Consider the following 27,087-nt stretch of genomic DNA (forward strand, 5'->3'; position numbering starts at 1 on the left):
AAAAAACCTCCACTTCCCTCTAGCACCTTATAGGCTACTGGAGGTCTGTCCTGACCTCCTGTAATATCGCCAGTTGTATCACAAATTATTTGAAAGAACCTCAGTCCTTTATTTCTTTCAAAACACTTAATACTTCCCACAATTAATTTACTTGCTTTTAAATTTTTTCCTACTTCCTTCACCAGAGTGTAAGTTGAGTGAAGGTTGGTACTAAACCTGTGTTCACTTTCTTCCTTAGTGCTTAGCCTGATACTTGGCACGTGGAAAAGTAAAAGAAAAATATCTGTTGAAATGGGAAAGAGGGTGTGTTTGTTTTAATTATTTTCCCAGTTAGGTTGATAATACAGTAAATTCAAAGCAGTAGAAAAAATTAAATACTAAAACTTAGCACATTATTATTGACAGTACACTATGTGGCGGCACACTAACTGGACTGCCCTCAAATATTTGGGATACTTGAGGAAACAGCACCTATATAAGCAAAGCAGCAAAATATAACACAAGGTAGCATATAACAGCAAATGAGTGTGATACATGTGATGTCCTTATGGGTGGAGGAGCTCACTTCTGATGGAAGAAGCCTTCATGATCCAGGTGGCCTTCGAACTCGGCACTGAATAGAATAAAACTTGGTGAGCAGAGGAGTGGAAAATAGAGCATACAGCTTAGAGCGATTCGAATGCATAATGGAGGATCTTAAGTACCAAGCAGAGTAGCTGGGCATTTTTTTCCCTACGTGTATGGGGAACTATTTAGAGATGAAAATTTGTGACCTTATATTATGTGGCAGCAATTTGACACCCAAAGGGTTTCAGTGGGGTTTAAATAAATTGCTGTAAAACTTAGAAAATAATTGAGGTTAAACAGTTCTTTCTCTAAATTTCCTTTTTATCACAGGTTAAGAGAATTGAAAAGGGGAAGAATCTGAGTGTTACGGATTAATCATTTTAAGTATGTAGAACAATTTAGATTTCAAATCCTTAAGATGGTCTAACAGGACTGAGAATAAAATTGTAATTTCTGGCTTTGCCATCAATCTTGGATGGATGCCTTAATTTTCCCCATGCCTAAGATATTCACAAGAGAGCACCTAGAGTAACGGATTGTATGACAATGGATGGGATAAATAAAATATAAAAATGTTAAAGAGCTTAGGTTTCTAAAAGGTATGACTCATAAATTTAAGACTTGCATTATAATTTGTAATCATAAAAAATTTTTAATTGATACAGAATTAATAATAATTGTGTATTACTGTTGTGCCTTTCACACTTTTTTTAAGCTATAGAAGGGTTTCTTCACATTAAGTCTGTCCCAGAGGCTCATCATGTAAGAGAGATGAAATCAGAGCAGCTGGGTGTAAAGCAGAGCCTTGATGCTCCCCAGTCCACTTCTCAAGGTAGTTTCTAAGGCTGCCCTCTTCCCTGAACCCTGAGCTCTCTGGGGCCCCTTAGGAACCCACAGCTTGACTTGTCATAGATCGGAGATCTTTTGTTCAATGTTCTGCAAATTAGGGGAGGATCCCCACCATTTTCTACTGGGTAAGCAAACTGAAGCTCAGACTCCTCTCATACAGTGGTCTTCTGAATTTAAACCCAGTATCTTTTAATATTATGTATTGTTTTTTGTTGGAAAGTATTTTAAAAGGATATCTTGCCCTTTGATATTTAAAGGCAAACTTTTCAGTTCTCAAGGGAACCTTCACATATTAAGTAAAAACAAAAACAAAAAACAAAAAACAGATGGCTTAGATACCATTTAGTGCCCTGATGCTGTGTTTAATTATCGAGTATCTTGGTTTCTTGAAAGACTGAGTGCAGCCTGAAAGTCAATACCTGATTTACTTTCAGGGCCTATGGGAGGAGAAAATGGCATATATTTATTCGATATTATTTTAGTAGACTATTCAGGCACCAGGTATTATGCGAGGGATCATGTGTTTTCAGTCCTTTACTTAGATTTCAAAAAACAAACAAACAAAAATATATATAAATACACATGTAATATAAATATATATATATAAGGATTATATCAGATAGAAAAAATATTAAGAGTAAAATTCTTTTAAGAGTTTAAAATAATTATTTTTAATTAAATTCATTTTCATTTAACATTTCTTATTTGGGTCTCTGATTTCTAAGTAGTATGGTAAGCATTTTAATCCATCCAAAAGAGCTTGCTTATTAGACCCCTTTAAAGTGTGTACTACAGTAAGGAAAAGTCCTTATTTATTGCCTTTTAAGCTTTCGGGTCTAAGATGATCTGGGTCATTAGGAGAATCAACTAGCCTTAGATAAGTTTACAATTACATGAAAACAGTGGTTTCCCAAATATGCCATTTTGCCAATGGTGTGATAATAAGTTCTCTGAGCCTAGGGCAACGCTTGAATATTCTGAGTTTCTAGATTTATAGATCATTTTCAATTCCTTGTCTCCATATGTGGTAGCAGGCCTTGATGCTTGGGTTGCTTTCCCAAAATGGGAACTTATGTGGAAGGATCATTCAAACCATGATGGACAGTTTGGGTCGTATTGTGTGTATATGTCTGGGGAGGATCAAGTTTGGGAACAAAAAATGATGCAATCTAAAAAATCAGGTAACTAGAACATTTTCCAAATAACTACTGAATTTTTGATATTTAATTATAAGAAAAAAAATTACTTGACCAAGGAACACATGGAATTAATGAGGTTTGTGTAATAGTTTATCTGTATTTCCCTGGTTCCATTAGGTGACTAAAGTTTTGTGCTTTGCTTTTCTTCCTGCTGACATTGTTATATCCTTGCTGTCTCAAGAAAGGTGACTAATTCTCTATTGGTTTTAAGAAAGGAAACAAGGAAACAGGCAGAACAGCATGACTCACAATTATAATCTTCCTTCTTTTCTTCATACAAGAAAATTGGCTTATGCGTGTGAGTTGATAAAACATTTAATTGAGAAGAAGCCTTACTAACTGCATTCAGTGAAGTGAAATGCCCCCTGAATAAGGCCATTTACTGGTTAAATCACATTATCAGCAGAGCTATAAATCTGAATCATCTCATCCTAGTGAAATTTACAGATTTTTCTTTCATTTCAGTCTTTGTGTATCAGTTCAGCTTTATGCATCTGTACATACACATGTACGATTATATATCTCAATGCCTAAATCAAATTAAGGCAATTGAAATTATTTTGATTAATCAGACATATTAACTTTGGAGATTCTTTTGTTTTCTTTTTTAAATGATAATAGTAATAATAACATTTTGGAATTTTTCATGAAAAACCTGTTGACAGTAGATGAGGGTCCAGCAGTTAGATTTCCTGATTAAGATCAAAAAGGTATATTGAGTTTATATTACTATAGGTCCTGGAGGTTTTAAAAAGGTACTTTTGCAGCCTCTGTTTGATAAAAATGAGACAGATTCTTTCTAGAAAGGAGGGGTAGAAACAAACCAAATCTTAGTTTTTCATTCCTGTAATCTCTTTAGTTCTTTTTGACACTGACTGTAGCTTTGAGAGACAGGACTTGGTGGTTGAGATGAGTCTGAGTTAGCTATCTCTCCTGAGTACTTCCTTCTGTCAGAATGTATTGTTGATCTTTGTATGGTTTTCCCTTTGACTGTGGGTTCTCTAAGGGGAGATGCCGAGTCTTATTTACCATTTTGACTTCAGTATCTATAATAGGGGTCTCAAAAGAGCAGCTGTTGGAGGGGAGATGTAGCTCAGTGGTAGGGTGCATGCTTAACATGCATGAGGTCCTGGGTTCGATCCCCAGTACCTCTATTAAATAAATAATAAAAATAAACCTCCCCAAAAGAGCAGCTGTATAACTGCTTGTTGATTGAAGGCACAAATATACTTAGTCCTATGATGCAACCATTACATTGCTTACAATATAATATTATTTTGTGTAATTCCATTTTAGGATTCTCTTCAGAGAATAAATTCCTTCAGAATTTCCTCCAAGATAATAAAATATCTACGCTTTCAGGCTAGATTTGTTTTTTGGAGGTAGAGTATTTTGAAACTAGATATGAGTGAACAGACTAGTTGCTCCTGCTGGACAGTATCACTTTTAGTTTTGAATGAAGCACAACAGAGTAGATTTGTGTGTTTCTTGGCTATCTGATGGACTCGCAGACAGTTTCAAAAGAGGCATTCCAAAAATGTTTTGATCCGTGGTTGCATCATTGAAATTATAAAATAATCTCCCAGAGATTGGATTGATTCTGTTGTATCCACTTTAATGTCACGACAGACTTACATTTATTTACTTCTATTCTGATGCCTTCTTTCCTTAAGTCTTTAAGCAAAGCTTCTAGACTTATTTCCTGTTCTTCCCTCTAAAATTTTCTGTGACTCTCATTAGCTACAGAATAAATTCCAAATTCTTTAACTTGGCATTTAAAGTCACCTATTATTGGGTCTCAACTTACATTTCCAGATTTATACCTACTGTTTTCCTTCCACTCAAGAGCTACTCTCTCCCACAGGGCAGAGAAGTTCATCCAGTCCATATCTTCATATATCAGCCCCCCTTCTCCTTAAAGCCCCACTTCAAATGCTAGCCAGCTTGAACGCTCTTTTTTCTCTCCCTTCTTCTATTTATAAATTTTATAACCCTTATAATTCCTACCTTGTTTTATGGCTTTTATATATTTAGATCTTATATGCCCTATTTGACTCTACACTATTCCAGCCCAGAAAACAAATCTCCTTTAGCCTTGACTCCTTCATGTCTTGCAGTACAGTGTTGTGCATATAGCAGAGCCTAAATAAATATGTATAGGGGTTACGAGGGCATAGGAGCATGTGTATAGAAGGCCGGTATCAAATGGTTTGGGCATTTAAGACTGTGGACTCTATGATATTGCCTCATGTTTCTTTACGAGTGTTTGCAGTTTGGGAATTTTTCTTTCTAATACTTGTACATGTGATTCAGTAATTCAGCATTATAGAGTAAATTATTATGGAACCATGAGTAATTGGGATACTCAGGAAATAGGGTGTTCTGAATAATTTAATTTTCTGGTTAACTTGGAGTTAGGCAAAAAACTTTTTTGTTTCATTTCTTGTTGAAAAATTATTTCTAAATATGCTAATTTCTGATCTTAGGCAAAGAGCATCATTAAAATTTTCTCTGATAAATGAGGATATTAAGATGCCTCTGGGTAATTATTACATACTTTAATTTTCATTTTACATTACCATATATGAAAAAACAGATTTTGAGTTTGGATTATATCCCTTTGTTTTTTTTTCTTACTATATTTAGCCTTGAATATTATTTTTGGATGGGAACAAATACTTAATACATATTTTTATAATCTTAACCATAGAAAGAACCAAAATGTGTGCTCTATTTGTCTTAATGAATTCATTCTTCACTTTCAGTTGAATGTTTCCACAGTCTCTTGTTATACAATTATTGGTAAAATTTTAATTCCATCAGATATGTTATAGTTGTATTAAGTATATACGTGTACATGTAAGTTGTATATTAACATATAAATATTTGTATAACTTACTGAGCATATACAGTAATTTTTTGTTGCTTAACCTTTGATTTGGCCTTTTTCCCTCATAATGACTTCTGGTTTTAAAATTTTCCTGAGTTATACATAGTTTCAAATTTGTAACTTAACTGCTTTACCTCTGACATAATTCTTTTGTCTTTGTTATTTTTTCAGAAGTTTTCACAAGTCACAGTAATTTTTAGACAATACTAGGACAGTAATCATGAACACCAAAGATTTTGTGGTTCTTCCATGGGGGAAACCTGGAAATTCTGTAAAACTAAAATATAAGTAAGTACATGAATGTTTATTACTTAAAAAGAAATAATTCCTAAAGTTTCTGAATATTATAAAATATTTTTTTCCACATAAGGCTGTTTAGAATTGATATCAAAGTTTGTGAATTCTCATTTCCATTTTCTTCAAATTGCTGTATTTTATGAGAGTAGGTTTGAAATGTTATAAATCTATCATAGTTTAAAAATGAGGACTAAAAATATTTATGCCACACGAATTGACGTGAATTGGGCTTATCAACTACTGAAGCGATGTAACAGAAAGTTACAAATATTTTTGTAGTACTTATTCAAAATAAAAAAGCATCCCCCTGAAGAAACTGGAAGAAACGAAATTTAGGGAGATTATTTAGACTGAGAGACCTTTAAACAGGGAATAGAAATCACTAAGTACCCTTGCACTTTGCATAGTTAAAGGATGCTATGTGGAATTCGCCTTTCCCAGGAAGGATGTCTTCTGTTCTAGATTACCGAGGAGATGCATTTGGCCTGAGTCAAGCAATGCTGGGTATCCCGGGAATTTCATGACGTGGTAGGGATACAAGAGGCTCAGTATACTGTTTCCCTTGCAATCATCCAGAGTCCGTGGAGAGCCCTAAGGCCTTTCTCTCAAATATTATTCAGCGCCAGCCAGCATGGGTTGGGGGCAGACTGTTGATTTTTAATTTTAGCTTCAGAGTTCCCTGACCCCCATCAATAGTGCTGTGGTTATTTGGTGTCTTCAGAGCTTTCCTAATTCTCTCTTCACATTTAAGATATCGTGTGTAAAAGCACTGGGTCGACTGGAAAATGCTACATGGCATTATCATAATCAGGTTTACTAGTTTTTGGTGGGGAAGGGAGCTATCCAATTGCTAGTATTACCAATTTTCCTTTTCTGTGCAAAAAGAGAAGGGGCCATGCATTATTTGATTTTGATGATCTGTTTTAAGTCTGTGTATATATACTATAAACATTCATCCAACAAACGTTTAATGTTTATTAAGTATACATACACTGTGCTAAGGAATGAGGGATACAAAAGCAGGAAGTCGCAATCTTTGCCCTCAGGGTGGCTTATGGAGAACGTGAATAAGTAAAATTACATTTACAAAATAGTGTGAAACACGGTGTGATGTTAAAGCACAGGCAGCTCTGAGAACACGGCCCAAGGTCCTGGCACAGAGGTTAGGAGGTCTTCAAGCTTTGCCCAAAAGATGAAGTTAGTTTAGTAGTTACTGGGTGACAATTGTGCAAAGGCACACAAGACACATCATTTGGGGACTTCCAGACATACCTAGTTGGCTAAGATTTATGGAATGAAATTGGAGAGGACGGCAAGGTTGTATAGATTGCCAATTGCCTCGTATGCTGCACTAAGGAGTTTGGGATTCACCTTGGAGATGAGGTCTGTTCCCTGGCCTGCATGTCTCCATGATCCACCCATGATCCACACGCACAGAAACTAGGAGGGGAACACCCACTCTGTGGTAATTGCTATGGAGTTTCCTTTCTTGCCCTTTCGTTGTTCCAAGTTTTGTTTATTTGACATTGTTGTAACAATTATCTTAACATTGTCTGACATTTTGGTGTTCTCCAACTCCTCTCTATCTCATTCCCCCAGGCTGTTTCAGTGGGTTGTTTCTGGCTCTTGGATTTGTTGTGTTGACATGGGCTCTGTATCTAAGGCTGTCTCCAGGTGGAATCTATTGTCTTATTCCAGACCCAAGGAATGCCACCATCAACTTGACCACATGGTCTGTAGGTCAGTTCTTTTTTTTTTAGGCTCGCCCCTTTCCCCTACCACAATGGGGACTTCTAAAACAGTAAACATTTTCTAAGCAAACAAGTAACATGAGCACATTTGTGCTTTTGAACTCTTCACTTGGAGACCATGTGGAAAGTGTCGTGGGCCGTTGAGACATTGAGTAGGGAGACCAGCTCGGGGGCTAATCACGTGCTACGTCCCCAGCCCACCTCAGAGTGCACTAGTTCAGGAAATGGCATCACTGTCCTCCTGGAGGCTCCTGGGATTATCTCAGCCTCCTTCCCTGTCCCTTCCCTGGTCAGTCTCGAAGTCCAGATAATTCTGTTTGCTTATATTTCTCAAATGTTCCCTGTTTTCTCTCAGACCAGCAGAGTCTCTCTGTCACTAGAATGATGGGAACAGTCCCCTTCCTGGCCGCCTTGCTCTCAGCCTTGAACCCTCTCATTAATAGGCCATCATACAGCCAGGTGGATCTTTCTAAACTGCAAGCCTGATCAGTTCCCAATTCTCTTAAAACTTTTTGAAGATTCTCATTGCTCATGGAATACAAATCTGAATTTCTCATCATGGCCTGCATGGCCCTTTGTGATCTGGCCACCGTCCACCGGAGCAGTTCCATTTCCTGCCACCTTTCCTGTCCTGCACTTAATGCCTGGGCACGTGGAGCCTCTAGTTCCTTGATCCACATGTAACTCTTTCCTACCTGTGCCCACACTTTTCTTTCTTCCTGGAACACTTCTCTCACAACCTCCCTTCGACTGGCTAAGTCCTTTCATCTCTTAGGACTCAGCTTAGTCTTCACCTTCTCCAGGGGCTGTTCCTGCAGCCCCAGGGCTGAGTATGTGCCCTTTCTGTGGGCTCGGGTATCTCTCTGTACGTCTCAATGCGAACATCATTATATTATATTTCAGTTACCTTCATGCTCGTCTATGTTGCTTCCCATAACGGAAACTCCACCGGGTCTCACTGCAGTGCTTGTTAGTAGTAGGGGCTGAATTACTCCTCGTGGAGCAGATATAATGAAAATAATGCCTCTCTCTCTCAGTATCTTCACCAGCTTCTCTGAACCCTCTGGACAGCTTTTGCCTCTTATCACTTTACACTTATTTCCCTGGATTGTGTCCACTTGGGGATGCATCTTTGGCCCTCTTGCTCTTTGGTGACTACTCACCACCTATATGAATTATTTCCCTTTCTCGTCTTTGTTATTCTTAATTTTGGTTCTTTCCTATAGCATGCATGGGTGCCCACATTGCTTGATTATGGTAAAACACTAATGTAATAATGAAGGAAGAGATTTAAACGCCTGATAGATAATGAAAGCTAGAGAAGGTTGGCTCACTTCTGTGAAAGAGTCAGTGACTAATGCTGACAAGGGACAACAATTGTAAAATGAAGAAAATGGCTTGTGTCAAAAGCTCGATGAGCTTCAGATATCATTACAAAATCTCTCTTGCACAAGAATCTGTAAGGGGGCTCTGCTCTGTCCTCAAAAAGTGTTCTTGTTGCTTTCCTTCTGAGGAAACAGTAGTTGGTGCTTGGCTCACTTCCCATTTAATCCCTCTGATGCTCCTGGACCAAAACCCTTAATAGGGGCTTTCTTCCTAGAAGCCCCAAGCAGGCTCAGCACTCTCTCTCTTTTTTTCCCCCTGTGTTATACATACATGACCTAAAGGTAGAAATTTATTGAAGGTTTCCAAGATAATTAGCAAAAATGTGTGTTCTTCCCATTTAAAAAAAAAAAAGAAAAAAGTTATTTTAAACACTATGCCTCAAAACACTATGCCTCAAACTACTTAAATCCTTTAAAGACTGTATGAAAATTAGAAAATATTTTTACTTTATTTTCTCTGTGTGTGTTACGGATATTCGTGCATATATAACATCATAGCTCATGTGTAAAGTCAATTATGATGAAACTATTAGCAATGTAATAGGAAAAACAAAGTCTCAGATTTGAAGAGATACCTGGCTTCAGAGAATGTTAATGGAAGGCGCATGCTAACTTTAGAAACCATATTTCAAAGAATACAAAGGAAGTAGTTAAAATACTTTATCATGTATTTATTATTCACAGTTTTAATTAAGGGCAAACAATCATATAAGATTATTTTTCCTTTTTAAAATTTGTTTGTTTGTTTGTTTACCCCCAAATGAACATTCTGCATTTAAATCTTGTTCAGAAATGCTCGGGAACTGAGGATGGAGAAAGTACAGTTAGAGTTGGAGAACCAAGAAATGGAGAAGAAACTGCAAGAGTTCCAGGCAGCAAGGAGCAAAGAAAAGGAAGAAAGAGAGTGGGTAACATTTTTAGAGAATTTTAGAAGAAGAAACTGAATTATGCCAAGAACCATTTTATATATTATTGTCATTCCAATGACGATCTGTCCTGAATGAATCATTTCTGGCTTTTCCTGATGAACAATGTTACATTTCCCTTACTTTTTCTATTTGTGTCCCTTTCCTGTGGACCTTATTTGGTCTTACTCTTTGTTATTTCTCTTCTTACGTTACTCTTCTGAACTATAGCCTGGAATGTTTAGGACAGCAATGCAGAATTTGCCCTTTGCTCCCACACCATGGCCATCATCAGGAGATTGTGTTTATACTCAGGGCATTTTTATTTATTAAAAGATTTTTTGGTGGGTACGGGTTTACATGCACTATAGATAAGAAACATTCAGACCCTCAGGTACGTTTGAAATATTTTTAGCAAACATACTTTAGCTGAAATTTTATTAATGAGAACTCTGTAATACTATCTTTGCATATTTGTATTAATTTTACTGAGAATTTCTCTCTGTTGTAATAATAATAAATAAATATGAGAAAGGTCAAGTAGAACTGATAGTTATATAACGGAAATTGTCTCTTCTTCTCTCTAGGCTGACTCCCAGCCTGGTTTGTAGAACCACTTTTAACAATTAAAATGTCTCTCCCCACACATGTATTATCTTCGTACAAGCCTATATATATATGTGTGTAGGAATGTGTGTGTGTGTGTGTGTGTGTGTGTGTGTGTGTGTGTGTGTGTCTGATGTGTCTTTTACATTTTTACAAGAGGTCATTATAAAAATGTGTGAATTGATTCATGCCCTACTCTTCTTAGTGCCCTTGCTGTGTCAGCTACCATTGATCTCATTTGTTTTTAATGGCTACATAGTGTTTCTTTGTGTGGATATTTATTTTTCAGATCTTTATTAAGTTTTCAGTGTTTTGTGGCTATCTATGCTGCCATGAATATTCTTTTACATGTATTTCTGCTCACATATGTAAGAGTGTCTGTGGGATACATTCCTGCCTGTGTCATTTTAGGTCCAAGTACGTGGCAGTTTACATTTTTGTAGACATTGGAGAAACTGTCTTTCACATAGACATCGAAAGTGTGTAACTTTCTCATACAGAGGACGAGTGCGTGTTTTGTGTGCTTTTGGTGGTACTAAATATTACCAGACTCTCTGTGTATCAAATTTGCTTCTGTTTGCTGCTCAAAATGATGATCATCAAATAACTATGAAGCACCGTCTGAACTATTAAAGAAAATGCAAGTGTTTATTATAGTTTCAGTAGTGTTTATCTTTAGAGACTAACTCTCTGAAAAAATATTCATGACACATACGCACATCCCATCTAATCACCAGAGCATTGGTTTGTTCAAGGCATCTCAATGTTGTACACCATCCCAGGTAACCAAGTCTATTGTGTATCTTGCTGCTTTTCTCCTAACAATCCAATGGTCAGTCCCCCACCCCACCCCCTTTTGTTATTCTTTTTCCTCTTCTTCTTTTTTTTAAACCTTCACTGCTGTGGACTTAGTTTGGGCTTCTCAGTAGATCATGAATCTATCTGTGAATCAGAGTTTCTGAAATCAGCCGCCAAGCGTAAGTTTTCATTAGCTGAGGAACCTTGTTTAGATGTCTTCAAAAAGGTGCTAAAGCTTGACTGGGTTTTCAGAATAGTTAAATGCTTTTCTAAGGTCACGTAGATAGTTAAATGTCATAGCCAGAATGAGAACCTGCGCCTCACTGGTCAGAAAGATACGAGTCTGGTGTTCCAATCTTGGCTTTATTAGTTATTATCTCTGTGACCTTTGGCAATTTTTTCTTTCATTATTTTTTCAAATGGGAATTGGACACCCTGCTCTGTTGACTTCAGAAAATTTTGTGAGGCTCAAATAAAATTGCTTTGAAAACTATGAAACGAAACAGTTTGCCTTCTTTGCAATCTCTGTTACCTTTCACTGTGGGAGCTAATTTGAAGTCTTAAGAAGGAATTCATCATTTCGTAGATCTGCTGAATATTTTGGGGTATTGTTTTGCTTCCTTTTTCTCTTTACATTTGCGAATGCTTTGCTTATAAGACTGCTCAACAATCTGTAAAATCTCCTATAAATCAGTAAAGCTATCTTAAGTCATTATAAATGTCTAAAAAATGAAATTCTTCATCTATATTTTGGACATTTCACTTTTATTTATTTCTTCTCAAAAGTTCCAAATACAGTAGAGCTATATTTTAGAATTACTGAGGATATTGTGACATTATTGATATTTCATTTTCATTTTGTGGTGGTCTGTTACATGTTAACAACTGGATTTCCATTTCCTGAAACACGGAAAATATATTTATCTTCATTAAAGGGAGAAATGTATTTAGTAATTACATTTTGTCTTTTGTTTATATATATTGAAGGTCAAGTGGATATCATTGGAAATCTGGACAAGTGGGCAAATTGGGTAATCAGTCATACATGATGTCACAAAATAAAGGAAATTTTATTAAGGTAAGAAAATACCATTTGATTCTCAGGCAATTTGTAAGAAGATATAAATGACTTTTTCAGATCTTGCTTTCCCTTCCATACTTAAGAAACCACTATTCTTGTTTTAACAACTTTGTATTATTATTGGATTTTGATTAAATTTTATGGGTTAACATGTAACTTTCATTATTCAGATATATTTTTGTTTTTCCTCTGTCAGTTGATTTTTTTAAATTTACCTTGAGTTGAATTTTTCTAAACTGAATTTTTCCATTCAACTCCATTCTGGTTTCGAGTATGTCAAATAGAACTATGTAGTTTTATATGAGGTGAAAACGAAGTTATTTGATATAACAAAAGACAAACATTTTTAATGCCTTATTAATTCACATTTGTTTAATGTGTTTGTGTTCTGCTTGAATAATAATTACTCATAAACTCTTGATTACATGTGTGAAGATACCCAAGGAAAAACACTTTAAAATTTCCCAGCTATAGAATTACTTCACCTTTACTGTGTGTTGTAAAATACAACATTACATTATATTTAAGGTTAAAACCAGATGAGTGTCTTTATGTAAAGAAAACTGTTTTGCTTCTGGATTCTTTAGTATGAGATCCGTGGCTTTGTAAGTTTTAACTTACATAGCTTTTTCTTTTTTATATTCCTGTCATTAAACTTTCATTGGGCCAGTTAGCATCTACAAACATCTTACTCAGCACTTCTAACCTTTTTTGGCTTCGGAAAGGCATTTTATTCTTTAGTGTGGTTCTCCTACTGAGATATGTTTCTTTACTTTTTGGATTAGAAGTTTTATGATCCATTTTCTAGTTTTCATTATCTTTCTGAGACAGTGTTCTATGCTTTAGATGTTGTAAATATCATATTTTAAAAGTGCTCTTTGTGATTATTGATTTATTTGTTCAGTGGTATTTATTAAGTGCTTTCTTTGCCTTTTAGTGAATAATCCTTGTTCTCAAGGAGATCCTTACCTAATGCATATATGAACATATTTATAGGAAAAGTCACTGTAATTTTTGCCATTTAGTGTATGAATCATTTGTGCTTGGTAGATTATAATTTAGTTCTACAAATATTTGAAAGTCTACTATATATATATTTGTAAGGAAGAAGTGATGAATAAATAAGTCATAATGCCAGTTCCCATAAACCTCATAATTGAGTAGCAAGGTGAATGTGTGGGGGGCTGGGGGCTACAGAAGGTGGCAGTAGAAAGTAAGATTGGGCAGGAGAAGGGGAGGCCTGAATACCAGACTCAGGAGTCTTGAATTTTTCATTGGGTGAGTGGAACTCCCTGACAGCTTTGGAGCATGAGGGTAGCAAGTTCCAGGTAATGATGTGCGATGGTTGATCTTGTTAATGTCCAGTTCATTTACAGTTTATAGGTAGAGTATAGAGCAAATGCTATTCAAACTGTTTGGATCATGTACCACATCAATAAAGGATATATTTTGAGAATGGTCTTTCTACCCATGAACTTTTTATTAGCTTATAAATATAATTTATTTGTATACATACTGATTTACTAATATATCATGTACATTGTAAAACAAAATATGGAAATTAATCAAGGATGATATAAACATGAATAAATGTTTCATTTCTTCTCTTTGATCTTTTCCCAAGTCCCCTCAGGCATGCATACATGCTACTTTGGAGGCCACTGGTACAGAGGCAGAGAGACTATTTAGAAGACTATTAAAAGAATCTAGAGGTCAAATGAGAAGAGTCTGAATTAGAATGTAGCAAATGGAATATAAAGGAAATAAGGAACCAAAACACAGTGAGAAGGGAAAAGAGGAAGTTAAATATATAACTGATATTCCGGGATAGAATACATAAAAGAGCTGGGAAAAAAGTTCAGGGATATAGATTTAGAGCTGGCTAGTTGGCTTCCTCCTTTTCTCCCTCTGTTCCTCCCTCCCTCTCTTTCTTTCCCCAGCTTTACTGAGGTATAATTGGCAAATAAATCTGTAAGATATTTAAAGTGTACAGCATGATGATTTGTTATCCATATACATCGTGAGTGGATTTCCACCATCAAGTTAAATAACACATCTGTATTTACCTTTTATAAAAAAAAAATTAGAACATTTAAGTTCTCCTCTTAAGCAAATTTCAAAGATTTAGAGTTTTGTTTGAATTCACATGAGTTAGTTGAGGCTGAGTGAGTAAATGTTCTCCCTAAGATTTTATAAAAAGGAGAGAAAAAGTGTAGGGGATAAAGGGCAGGTATGACGGATAGAGCTCAGAGAATATGGAGGCGAAGAGAACTTTAGTGCTGACTCACTCTCTGTTTTATGCCAGTCAACAGTGTGTGTGTCCTGTTTTGTCTCATTAAGTGCTTGTATCTCTCCTAAGGGGCAGTTGTTATTTTTCCAGTTCCACAGGTGAAGTAATTTAACATCCAAAAAGTTAAATAACTTGCTCATGTCAAGGGTCAGGGCCAAGATTTGGAATGCAGGCTTTCAGGCTAGTTCTAAGATAATTTGCCGGCTCTCCATAAATGGGAGCCTGAGAAGAGAAAGAACTGGAGAAGTAGAGTGAAGGTAATGTAATTTCATGGGAGAAAAAAGTAAAAGATAATGTTTTTAGAGAAAAAGTGGAAGACTCAACCTTGACTGACATGTTGTATAGTGGAAAAAAAATGACTATAGTTTTACACCAGTGTCTCTCAACAGGGGGCAATTTTGTCCCCCAGGAGACATCTGGCAGTGTCTGGACACATTCTTAGTTATCACCACTGAGAGGGATGTTTTTGCTAATGGTGTGTGGTGGCTACAAGCCAGGGGTGCTGCTGTACATCCCACAGTGCACTGGGCAGCTCCCACAACAATTATTTGGCCTAAAATGTCAATGGTGGTACAGTCAAGAGCCCTGTGCTAGTCTGTATGGATTAAAATCCTGCTTCATTTCATTAGCTTTGTGATTTTAGGCAAGTGACATAACCTTTCTTGGGCTTCTGTTACCATATTTGTAAACAGGCATACCAATATTTGCTGACTACCTCCTGGAGTTTTGAACAATGTGAGATAATCTGTGTGAAACCAATTGTAACATTAACAGACAATCACATTAAAATGTTTATTTACAGAGAATGAGAATTTTTAAAAACACTAAATTTGATTTGATGGTTGGGTCGTTATCAGATGTAAAAATAAATTTCAAGTGGTTGAAAAAGAAAGGCAGATGGCAATGAGTAAAGACTGAAGTTTCAATGAGCATGAGAACAGAGGATGCCTCTTAAGGGTTTAAGAGGATCAAGGGAATATTTTATTGCATTGTTTTTTAGAATCAAAGGAAGATATGGGCCAGTTTGTAGCTGAGGGGTAGACTCACTAGTGGAGGAAATATGGAAGGTTCAGATGAGAGAGGTGCTGGTTGCTGGGGGTGTAGTCTTTGAGGAGGTGGCTCCTTGAGGAGAGCTTGGCCAAGGGAAGGAAGGCACATTTTCTCTGAGACAAGAAAGATGGGAGAGAAACCAGGGGGCAGTAAAGGTACAGTTTTAGAGGCTGCTTTTGACAGGCGGAGAGGCAGGAAGCTGTGGGAAACTCTTAATGGAAGACCTCAAAATTCTTAGTGAATTTGAAGGCAAGGTCATCTGTTCAGATTAAGGAAGGGAAATAGGTGGATTTGAGTTTTTAGCAGTGAATGAGTAAGTGGTTGCTAAAGAGCCACAGAGCCCACTGGGCTTGTTCAGCGTGGGTCTGTAGGGGACGCAGTGGGTATGGTTTCATCACAATGGTAGGTGGATATGGGAGGTCCAAGAGGAAGGAGATAAGGTGATCGTGGTTAGCACTGAGAAACTCTTGAGTTGGGGCTTTTGAAGGTGTGGCCATTCAGATTACTGCTTAGGTTCAAGGTTTGGTCGTAATGGTCAGGTGGATGAAGAGGCACTTGGATGTTCACAGTAGTCAGCGTGTTGGAGAGTTTTCAGCATCAGTATGTCGTGTGAACACGGACAGTGACATCTCCATGATCAAAACCCAGAAACATGATGGAGAGAAACACTGAGCAGACTGCTAAGGTTCATGTGGAAGAGGATCCTGGGTATTGATAAAGGCAGTGAGTGGATGGTGAGGACCTTCAGTGGAGACCACTTTGCCGAATGATGAGAGAGGAGCAATATTCTGGAAGCAGCACCGAGGAGCAAACAGGGAGGCCGTTTCCCTTCTCTCCCGGTGAGTGAAAGGCGGTAAGAATGGAACTCGTTCCTCTGGAGAGTTCTGTGGAGAAGGTTGTCCGGGAGGAAATGTGGGTCCAGTTAATGTGAACTTTTGGAAGAGAGATCTTTAGGAAAGGTTTCAGGCGTGTGATAGTTGAATGACTGGTTAATAAGGGCTTCATAGAAGGGCAGGACAGCCTGGACAGAAGGACTAGGAAGTAGAAAATGGCAAAGGTTAAGTAGCTGATTGGACTGAGAAGGAGACTGTTAGAAAAGGTGGCTTGTGGAGGAGTGTGGGCCCAGTACAGCACACTAGGGCATTAGTGGGAGGTTGGAGGCATCTGTGAATGCCAGGGAGGCTGATGAAGATGGTACGGTCTGACCCCAGTGGTCCGGATGATTTGTCTGTGTGGTAGAACCACTAAGCTGCTCTGGCCCCTGATGGCACCTTTTGGCATCTCCTAGTGGAGGCATAAGTGGGTTAATAAGGTATAGGCTTCAGTATATTGAATTCCTTATGTTTTATATATACATGCATATGAACATCCATATATCTGTATCTATATGTGTATATACGTAGGGATGTGTGCGTCTGTTGTGTGTATCCCTGGTCCAGACCTACTCCACCCTCATCTCTTCCCCAACAGATAAAAATCGGACTTAGTAGAAAATTATATTTGCCTAAAAATAGCAGCTAGCAGTCTTCATTGAAATATTTTTATGCATTTTGATTCATCTGAAGTAAATATGGCTATATTCATAGAACAGAAAAATCTTATTCACAATAACAAGAACAAACTATAAAATTTCCCTAATAATGGGTTTAGTTTGCTTTGATGTCTCCAATCCTGCCCAGGTAGCCTGTAACCACATGGATCATGTTGCAATTCAGATGTATCATTAAGGTAATAATGTTGGATAATTTGGTTATGAAAAATGAGATTAAATTATCTGTAACTTGTATAACACTGCCAGTTTAAAAATAAAAGTGTGATCCACATAAAAATTGATTATTTCAGTCCTATTTGCCTGTCTGCTGTGTTTGGTACACAGCATCTGAACAGCTCTTTAAAGAATGTGAACAAACAAATGCCCCTTTGAAGGAAAACCACTAGACTCACTGAGAATAATTAGGCCTAAATTTCCAAAGATAACTTCAGTTGGTACAGCCATAGACATAGAGGCAGCCATTGTTCTCATTGTCTCCTGTACAAATTGGGCAATTGAGCATGCAAATTGAAAACGAGGCATGCATTGACAGTGTGTGTGTGTGTGAATGTGCACAACGCACCATGAACGTCTGCGTACTTCAGATGTTGGTTTTAACAAGACCAAGACACCTATGTGCAATTGAGGAATCGGTTTCATTGCTTAAGATCCAAGGATTTTAAGTGATTATTTATTTGAAGTATCTAGCCATGATTCTTACTTGCTCAATTTTTTGTCTACAACTTGGGAAAGTCAGGGATCACAATATATTTGAAGGTTATGTCTATGATGCTTAAACATGTCGTTCTCTAAGTTGATAATGATAATGATACTAGCTTCTGCAGTTATGCAAGCAGAATAGCCCAGACAGAATTCAGCTTGGATTCAGTCTACACAAATATTAGACTTTGTATGTTTCAGAAAGATCAGCGATAGGAAAGGCTTACTAAGCCTTTATAGTATTTGAATGTTAGTGCTTTCCTAAAATCATTTCATGATGATGTGTAATTTTTGTTTAAAAATAATTTGACGTTTTAAAAAATCTGGCTTATGTATATTTCCAAAATTTATTTTCCTTTTATGAATTTTCTCTTGATTTAATTAAACATCCTATATATGCATTATTGATGACCTCCCATTACGTTACTCTTTCAAAATGTTTGTTTTGTTCAAGATACACCAAAATGTTATGGCTTCCTAATATTTTTGTGAGTAACTTAAACTTCATTTGAATTTGTGTACCTGACAAATAGTATCTATTTTCTTAATATAGTTTTCTGCCGGGAAAGTGAAATTAAAATTACTGAAGGAGCAGCTTCAAGGTAAACAGTTTATCACTGTATTATTAGATGCTGCAGATATGATTTATTTTCTTTTACATTTGAATTACATAGAAAATTAAAGTATCAGAATTGTTTATGCAATATAAATATTCTAAACTCCAAAATGGTGACTCTTTATCTTTGATATTCAAAATATATTTTATCTATATATTTTGGGTTAGGTGCTTATTTTATGTCAAAAAGATCAGCTTAAGATATGATTATAATAATACATTTTTGAAAAGTGAGGACTTTCATAGTGTTGTCCTTAAACTTTTATATAATCTTTTATAAAACTTTTTTATAATCTTTTAACCAGGAAGATAATTTTAACACTATAAAATTGTAAGTTGAAGTTTTATTCTGGGAAATTTAAAGAATATTGAAAATTGCTTTATATTTTAATAAATTATTTGAAAATAGCAAAAAACCAAAAATAAATTTTGAATTTAGAAAAATTCTAAAAGAAATAAGATTTTTAAAATAGAAAGGAAACACATTTAATTTGAATAGTGAAGATAATTTGAAACAAGTTCTAGAAATATATGTCACATTTATTATAGAAGTTGTTCTGTGTGGGCTTCAGTTTCATCCAGAGATGGGACTGAATGCTGTAGGAATTCTATCAAAAGCATAGTTTTTAACATTCTGTAGTTTTACATGTCCAGTTCAATTGGGTTTACAGCTAAATGGATGTGGGTGGCTATGTGTGGCCCTGCAGTCAGAGCTGGCGGGAGGGAGACTGTGGGCTCCTCAGCCCACTGGGGAGATTAGACTTGGCTGCATGGCATTCTTACTGGGCAACTAATATTTAAATACTATTTTGAAAATTTAGAAATGTGCATAATTTCATTACTTTATCAATCAGAAAACTGAACATTGTTTTTTAATGTGATTGGTTTGACTTTTTTTCCCTTTCAGAGCCAGTGAAACAACCATTTAATTATAAAATGGAAAATTCTTCTGAAAGTGAAAAACCCAAGATAAAAGGGAAGGTTTGCGGGCAGTGTGAGAACAAAGCTGCTCTGTTGGTACGTACACTGTGATAAGATATGGAACAGAACTTTCATGTGGTCTCACACACCTCTCGCCGCATAGCCGGCTTCGGTACCTTGTCCTCTTCCTTCCTTCTGTTCCTAAGGGGGAGGTGTGCGTGCTGCCAGGAGAGGCCCCATAATACAGGAAACCCCATCCTCTTGTTCCTGTGTGAGGACATCACCTCACTCTTGCCCTCTCTCCCTTGGATCACGCCTGTCATCGCACAAACACACTGCAGTATTTCCCAGACCAAAACTACAGCAGAAGTTGTCTTTGGTCCCCACATCTCCCTCTGTACCCCTTTTGGCAACACTTCTAAAGAGCTTTCTACACTCGCTGTCATCGTGTTCTCTACTCCTGTTCCCTCTTTTTCAAATTGAAGTACTCTTTATTACTGTGAAATGGACACATCTTATGTGTATACACCCCCATTAAGTTAATAGAGCACCTCAGAAGATTCCCTTGGGCCTTTTCCAATTAACCTCCATTACAAAGCTAACTGCTGTTCTGATTTTTAGCAGCATACCTTTAGTGGTGCTAAACCTAGTCTGGAACTTTATATAAATGCAATGATGTGGTATATTTATATATTGTATGTGCGTGTGAGGCTTCTTTTGCACCACATGGAGAGTCTTCCATGTTGTTTCATTTATCAGTAGTTTACTCACTTCTATTACTGAGTAGTGTTCCATTGTATAGCTATACCAAGATTTGTTTATTCCTTGACGTGTTGAAAGATGTTTGAGTCGTTTCTGTTTTTTACTATTATGTTTAAGGCTGCTGTGGACATTTATGTGCAAGTCTCTTTTTTTTTCCTCAAATGACATTTATTCTTTTTTCTTTGAAAGTTATGAAGTAAGATTTTTAAAAAAGCCGAAAAATAATGCTCTCTGACAGCTCTCCAACTTTTCATTGCTGCTAATTTCCTGAACTTTTAAAAAGTTTTGTGGTAGAATACATCGTAATTTTAACATTGCCATCATAGCCATCTCAGGAGCACAGTTCAGTGGCATTAAGTACATTCACATCGCTGTGCTGCCGCCACCACCGTCCATCCCCAGAACTCTTCCCACCCACAGGACTGAAACTCTGTACTCATTAAACAATAACCCCCCTCTCCCTCAGCCCCTGGCCACCACCATTCTATTTCCTGTCTCTGTGAATTTGACTGTGCCAGGTCCCTCTTGTAAGTGGGACCAGACAGTATTTGTCCCCTTGTCACTGGCTTGTTTCACATAGCATGTCTTCAAGGTTCTTCCATGCTGTAGCATGTATCCGAATTTCCTTCCTTTATAAGGCCGAATGATATTTCATTGTATGTGTATTCCACATTTTGTCTATCTGCTCATCCACTGATGGACACTTAGGTTATTTCCACCCTTTGGCTATTGTGAATGATGCTGCTGTGTACGTGGTTGTACAAATATCTGTCCAAGTTCTTACTTCAAATTGTTTTGAGTGTATATCCAGAGGTGGAATTGCTAAATTCTTGTTCTCTCTGGAACCTTGTCCATTCAGTAGTGGATCTCCACTACTGTCCGGCAACTGCTGCCATCAAGGTCACCAGTGACTTTCACGTTTTTAAATACAGTGGCCAGTTTACAGTTCTTACCTTAACACGTCAGTAATATTTGGCCCAGAAGCAATCCCTCTCCTCTTCCAGGACTCTCTACCTGGCTTCCTCTGGAACACCACTCTTTCTTGGTTTCCTCCTAATTTGCTAGCTGTCCCTTCTCGGTTTTCTTTGTTGGTTTTCCGACCCCTTAATGTTGGAGTGTCTCAGGACTTAGTCCTTAGGCCTCTCCTCTGGTCTGTTTATACTTACCCTCCAGGAAGTTTTATCTACTCTCTTGGCTCTAAAGACCATGTCGACTTTGATGGTGCCCAAATTTACATCTCTAACTCATACCTCCCCACGACTCTAACTCATACCTCCCCCTGACTCTAACTCATACCTCCCCCCTGACTCTAACTCATACCTCCCCCCGACTCTAACTCATACCTCCCCCCGACTCTAACTCATACCTCCCCCCCGACTCTAACTCATACCTCCCCCCCGACTCTAACTCATACCTCCCCACGACTCTAACTCATACCTCCCCCCCGACTCTAACTCATACCTCCCCCCCGACTCTAACTCATACCTCCCCCCCCGACTCTAACTCATACCTCCCCCCAGACTCTAACTCATACCTCCCCCCAGACTCTAACTCATACCTCCCCCCCGACTCTAACTCATACCTCCCCCCCGACTCTAACTCATACCTCCCCCCAGACTCTAACTCATACCTCCCCCCTGACTCTAACTCATACCTCCCCCCCGACTCTAACTCATACCTCCCCACGACTCTAACTCATACCTCCCCCCCGACTCTAACTCATACCTCCCCCCGACTCTAACTCATACCTCCCCCCGACTCTAACTCATACCTCCCCCCGACTCTAACTCATACCTCCCCCCGACTCTAACTCATACCTCCCCCCCGACTCTAACTCATACCTCCCCCCCGACTCTAACTCATACCTCCCCCCCGACTCTAACTCATACCTCCCCCACGACTCTAACTCATACCTCCCCCCCGACTCTAACTCATACCTCCCCCCCGACTCTAACTCATACCTCCCCCCGACTCTAACTCATACCTCCCCCCCGACTCTAACTCATACCTCCCCCCGACTCTAACTCATACCTCCCCCCGACTCTAACTCATACCTCCCCCCGACTCTAACTCATACCTCCCCCCCGACTCTAACTCATACCTCCCCCCCGACTCTAACTCATACCTCCCCCCGACTCTAACTCATACCTCCCCCCGACTCTAACTCATACCTCCCCCCCGACTCTAACTCATACCTCCCCCCGACTCTAACTCATACCTCCCCCCCGACTCTAACTCATACCTCCCCCCCGACTCTAACTCATACCTCCCCCCTGACTCTAACTCATAGCTCTCCCCCTGAACTTTCAACTCAAGCACCTAATCAACACCTCTCCTTGGATGTCTAACGAAAATCAGTAATTTAACATGTTCAGAATTCAGCTCTTAATATCTCCCCAACAAATTTTCTCCCTCCAAGGTCTCCTCATGTCAGTAAAGTTCAATTCAAATGTTACCTATCCTGACTGCACTTTATAAAATAGCAACAGCTGAACTGTACTCTCTATTTTTATAAGCTACATCATTCATCTACGCATCCTTTATTACCTTTCAGTGTGTGTGTATATATATGTATGTTTATTTATTTTCCACTTTCACACAATGTAAACTTCATGAGTAGGGGTTTAGTTTTGTTCGCTGTCCTGTGCCCACCACCTAGAATGATGCCTACAATTTAATAAGTATTCAAAAATTTGTTGAATGAGTCATTTCTTTAAAATTTTTTCTGTAATTGAAAAGCATTGTTAACATTGAAGCTAACTGAAAGGAACGTATCCACTATCTTTTGCAATTAAAATATTGCACACCCTTAGGAAGCAGTTCCCCCTCAAAGAATTGAATGATTATAAGTAATACTTATGGATTACTATCACTAATATTTATTATAATTTCAGAGAATTTAGCTATAATCACTTCTGATTTAAGATTGTATTACTAGCTTTATTTCATGGCAGTTTTAACTGGGCTCAAAGAGTTAGAACACTAAGTCTAACAAAGCACTAATAATATTAAATGTAAAACCTTGGCTCTGATATAATGTTCTTACTATTACATCATACTATTTTTTTTCTTACTTGATGTAATAGTGGACAATAATTTAAGGAATTTTAGCAAATTGTACCTATCCAGAAATGTTTAGAAAATATAAACAAAATACAAACAAATTCATGAAGCTGGAAGTATGATAGCTGAAAGGAACTTATTGGTAGAATTGAATTGCTGAAGACTACCATTCGTGATCTGAAAAAGTATTTGCATAAGAGCTCATAGTTAGTATTTCTTGTGAATCCTGTTCAATGTTGAGTGCTGTTTAAAGGCCATGGAATTTGAACAATATGGCATATGTAGATAAGACGACCTGGAAATAGAGGATCTGTTTTTCCAGAGAAGGAAAAGCAAGCAAAGGACATCTCAGACAGGATAAATAGCATGTGCCTTGGCTGGAAAGCAGATGAGAGTGATGAAGCATGTGCAGTGATTACAAAACTGACTTGCCTGAAAACTGTTATAAATAGAAGCCAGGATTGAGGCCCTAACTGTTCTTAAGGAATTTCACTAAGATTTTAAGAAAGGGGGTTCTTCAGTTTGAAATGAAAATAATATTCCATGATACTTGTCAAAGCACAAAAAGTAAGTTAGTTAAACATTCAAGCTCGGCGGATGTAATGAGGTTGACTGTGCCATGTGGTGTTGAACTCTGAGATTACCTTGTGTTCTTAGCTTCCATCACTCTGGATGATCATGCCGACTGGATCATCAGAGTCAACCTTCCTATATCGTATGGTAGGGCTTGCATCAGGGAAAACTGTGTGTGGGAGGTAGGGGTTGAGAACTTGCATTCTGGGTTTTTGAATGTCAACTTTACCTGGTTTACCAACTTTACCTTTAGCTATGTGATCTTCAGCAAATGACCTAATTCCTTTGTAGTTCTGTGTTCTCATTTGTAAAATGGGATAACACGGATAACAGTAGTGTAAACCTCAAGGTTATTGCAGATGATTGTTAATACATATGGAGTATTTAGCATTGTCCCCAGCATGTGGAGAGGAGACAGTAAGTTGTATGCCTTTTTTAAATTGAAGTATAGTTGATTTACAATGTTGTGTTAGGTTCAGATATACAGCATAGTGATTCAGTTACACATACATACATATATATATTCTTTTTCAGATTCTTTTCCATCATAGGTTATTACAAGATATTGAATATAGTTCCCCAATTGTATGGTTTTTGATGGCATACAATTTTCTTTTGTCCTGTTGCATTCACATATATTGATAAAACCCTTAATTTCTAGATTTCTTCTTTTTAAAAGAAATTCCAGTAGCTTTAGGCTGTTTCTGCATGGCAAAAATGAAATGGATATTTCAAAATTATATATTAATTTGGCAAATGTGGATAATTTAATTAAACTCAAATGGATTCTGAAGGCTTAGCATAACTGATCTAGCCTTAATTAAATTAAAAAAGATATTTGCTAAAACTGCACTTGGGTGTTCCATCATCGAAGAAGCATCTGCTGTAGAATGGTGTCCTTATTTACGTTTTTGGTATGTTCCTGCCAGATATACAAACTGCCTAAAAAGATTTTCCAGTTGGCGGTCATTTTAACCCAACTTAAATCCAAATATGCTTGTATAACAAAATATATAAGCTTACTCTGCAACTCCAGCTTTGATCTTCCAGTACAACATCCGTTTGGCTACTTGGATGAAAAGTCTGTTGTTAGAAAATACTTGACTTAGAATTATATGCTGAAGCTGACTCTCAGTCCTCTCTATTTATGAGAAATTCATTAGAATGTTAGCAGATATATTGCAGAGTACATTTTGAAATCTACACTAATACGACAATACTACCATATGTGTATGTGAACTTACAGCTTTAATTAAGCACTTAAAAATTATGGATGTAAATAATGTTTTATCATCATTTCTTTTTTTAAAATTTTTTCCCATCTTTTTTTTGGGTGGGTAATTACGTTTATTTATTTATTTATTCTTAGAGGAGGCAGTGGGGTTTGAACCCTGAACCTCATACATGCCAGGCATGTGCTTTGTCACTTGAGCTACATCCTCCCCCCATTATCATCATTTCTTTAAGAGACTATAGCTCTTGAAACAAGAGTTGAAAGGGTAGGAGTAGTTCCCATAGTAAGGATAGTATTTGTTTTTCTTCTACTTAAATAAAAAATCCAATTCTGTGTAGCTAATCACATTTGAAAAATACATTTGGATTTTGATAAATACCAGACCATGCAATCATTTAACATATTAGATCTTATTTTATTGAAGACTTTATCAAGAGTTTTTCAATAAATGATTAGTCCTGAAATTAATGGCCACTGATTAATTATTAGTAATGTAGGTCACGGGTAAGAGCTTGAACTTTGAGCCAGACTCTGGGGTTGAAATCCTGGCTCCATTAGCTGTGCAGCTGGACAGATTCTCAATCATTATGTTCTTTTGTTGGCTCATCTTCACAATGGAGATACAATGACCATGCTAACCTTGTAGGGCTGTTCAAAGGATTAAATGAGATGACACATTTGAAGCCCTTAGAAGTGAGTGAGTGCTCACTAAATGTTGTGGGTATGGTTGTTGTTATTTGGTTCTACCCTTCCTTTTTAGTTTTATTTTAGTTATATAAAGTTTCTTACTCTTTCAATCTTTTTCTTAGTATTGCCCTAAACCTTTTTTATTTAATAAACATAGCTACATTATTGTAGGTAACTACATCATTATATGGAGATTTGCAATACCGTTTAAAAAAAATTAATGGACTCCTATTGGGTTTTTTTTTTTTTTAGTGCCGTTTGTTTTTTTCTGAGCATTAACTTTTTTTGTATATATATTTTTATTGAAGTATAGTCAGTTTACAATGTGTCAATTTCTGGTGTACAGTATAATGCTTCAGTCATGCATGAACATACATATATTCATTTTCATGTTTTGTTTCACCATAATTTACTTCAAGATATTGAATATAGTTCCCTGTGCTATACAGTATGAACTTGCTGTTTATGTATTTTATATATAGTAGTATCTGCAAATCTCAAACTCCCAATTTATCCCTTTCCACCTTCCCACGCCCCTGCTCCCCGGGGTAGCCATAATTTTGTTTTCTAATGTCTGTGAGTCTGTTTCTGTTTTGTAAATAAGTTCGTCTTTTTTTTTTTTTTTTTTTCAGATTCCCCATATAAGTGGTATATGGTATTTTTCTTTCTCTTTGTAGCTCATTTCACTTAGAATAACAATCTCCAGGTCCATCCATGTTGCTTCAAATGGCATTATTTCATTATTTTTTATGGCTTATTGAGTTTTTAATGAGTTTAGTCTGCTCTTTTTCATCCTGTACATTCTAATGCCTTGTTACTCTGTGTGAGGTCTGCACCCAGCAGCCAAATGAACATTGCCTGGGAGCTTGTTAGAATGAAGGGTCTCAGGTCCCATTCCAGAGTTACCAAACCAGAGTCTGCCCTGTAACAAAGGCCCAGGAGTTTCATATGCACTGTACAGTTTGAGAAGTTTCACTCAATTACCCATTTCAGTTCGCCACTGACCAGTACAAGGCGGAAGAGTCTGGTCTACCTCTCCCCACTCTGCTCCAGCTGCTGTATGCTTATCATTCCCTGATACCAGTAGAGAGGAAGGAGGAGGGCAAAAGGTGGTGGGCACTCTGAGGGGAGAGCTCACACAGGGAACGTGAGCTCCTTGGTACAGACTTTCTGACATCCTCTCTCCAAGCCCTCATGCTCTCTTATTTGTGCTACTGGTTGTTCTCAAGCTAAGCCAAACTCAAGAAAATGAGGGCTATTAGCCGTTTGCACTATTTTTGTCATACTGTGGAGGGTGTTGGAGTAGCTGTAC

The 27,087-nt window shown here is 37.4% G+C and overlaps 1 protein-coding gene and 1 non-coding gene across 2 annotated transcripts in view; both read left to right on the plus strand.

The window, feature by feature from the left end:
* ZBBX (zinc finger B-box domain containing) overlaps positions 1-27,087 on the plus strand; it is a 103,449-nt gene that overhangs the window by 796 nt on the left and 75,566 nt on the right. The window contains exons 2-6 of the mRNA XM_010952070.3: positions 5,677-5,793; positions 9,729-9,842; positions 12,235-12,325; positions 18,473-18,521; positions 19,443-19,552. Coding sequence (XP_010950372.2) covers positions 5,726-5,793; positions 9,729-9,842; positions 12,235-12,325; positions 18,473-18,521; positions 19,443-19,552 — 432 coding nt within the window. The 5' untranslated portion in view covers positions 5,677-5,725. The remainder of the gene's footprint in view (positions 1-5,676; positions 5,794-9,728; positions 9,843-12,234; positions 12,326-18,472; positions 18,522-19,442; positions 19,553-27,087) is intronic.
* Positions 3,698-3,769, plus strand: TRNAV-AAC (transfer RNA valine (anticodon AAC)). The gene has a single exon. It is a non-coding gene; the product is annotated as a tRNA-Val (tRNA).

The sequence above is a fragment of the Camelus bactrianus genome, chromosome 1 (assembly GCF_048773025.1).
Source record: "Camelus bactrianus isolate YW-2024 breed Bactrian camel chromosome 1, ASM4877302v1, whole genome shotgun sequence".
NCBI classification, from domain to species: domain Eukaryota; kingdom Metazoa; phylum Chordata; class Mammalia; order Artiodactyla; family Camelidae; genus Camelus; species Camelus bactrianus.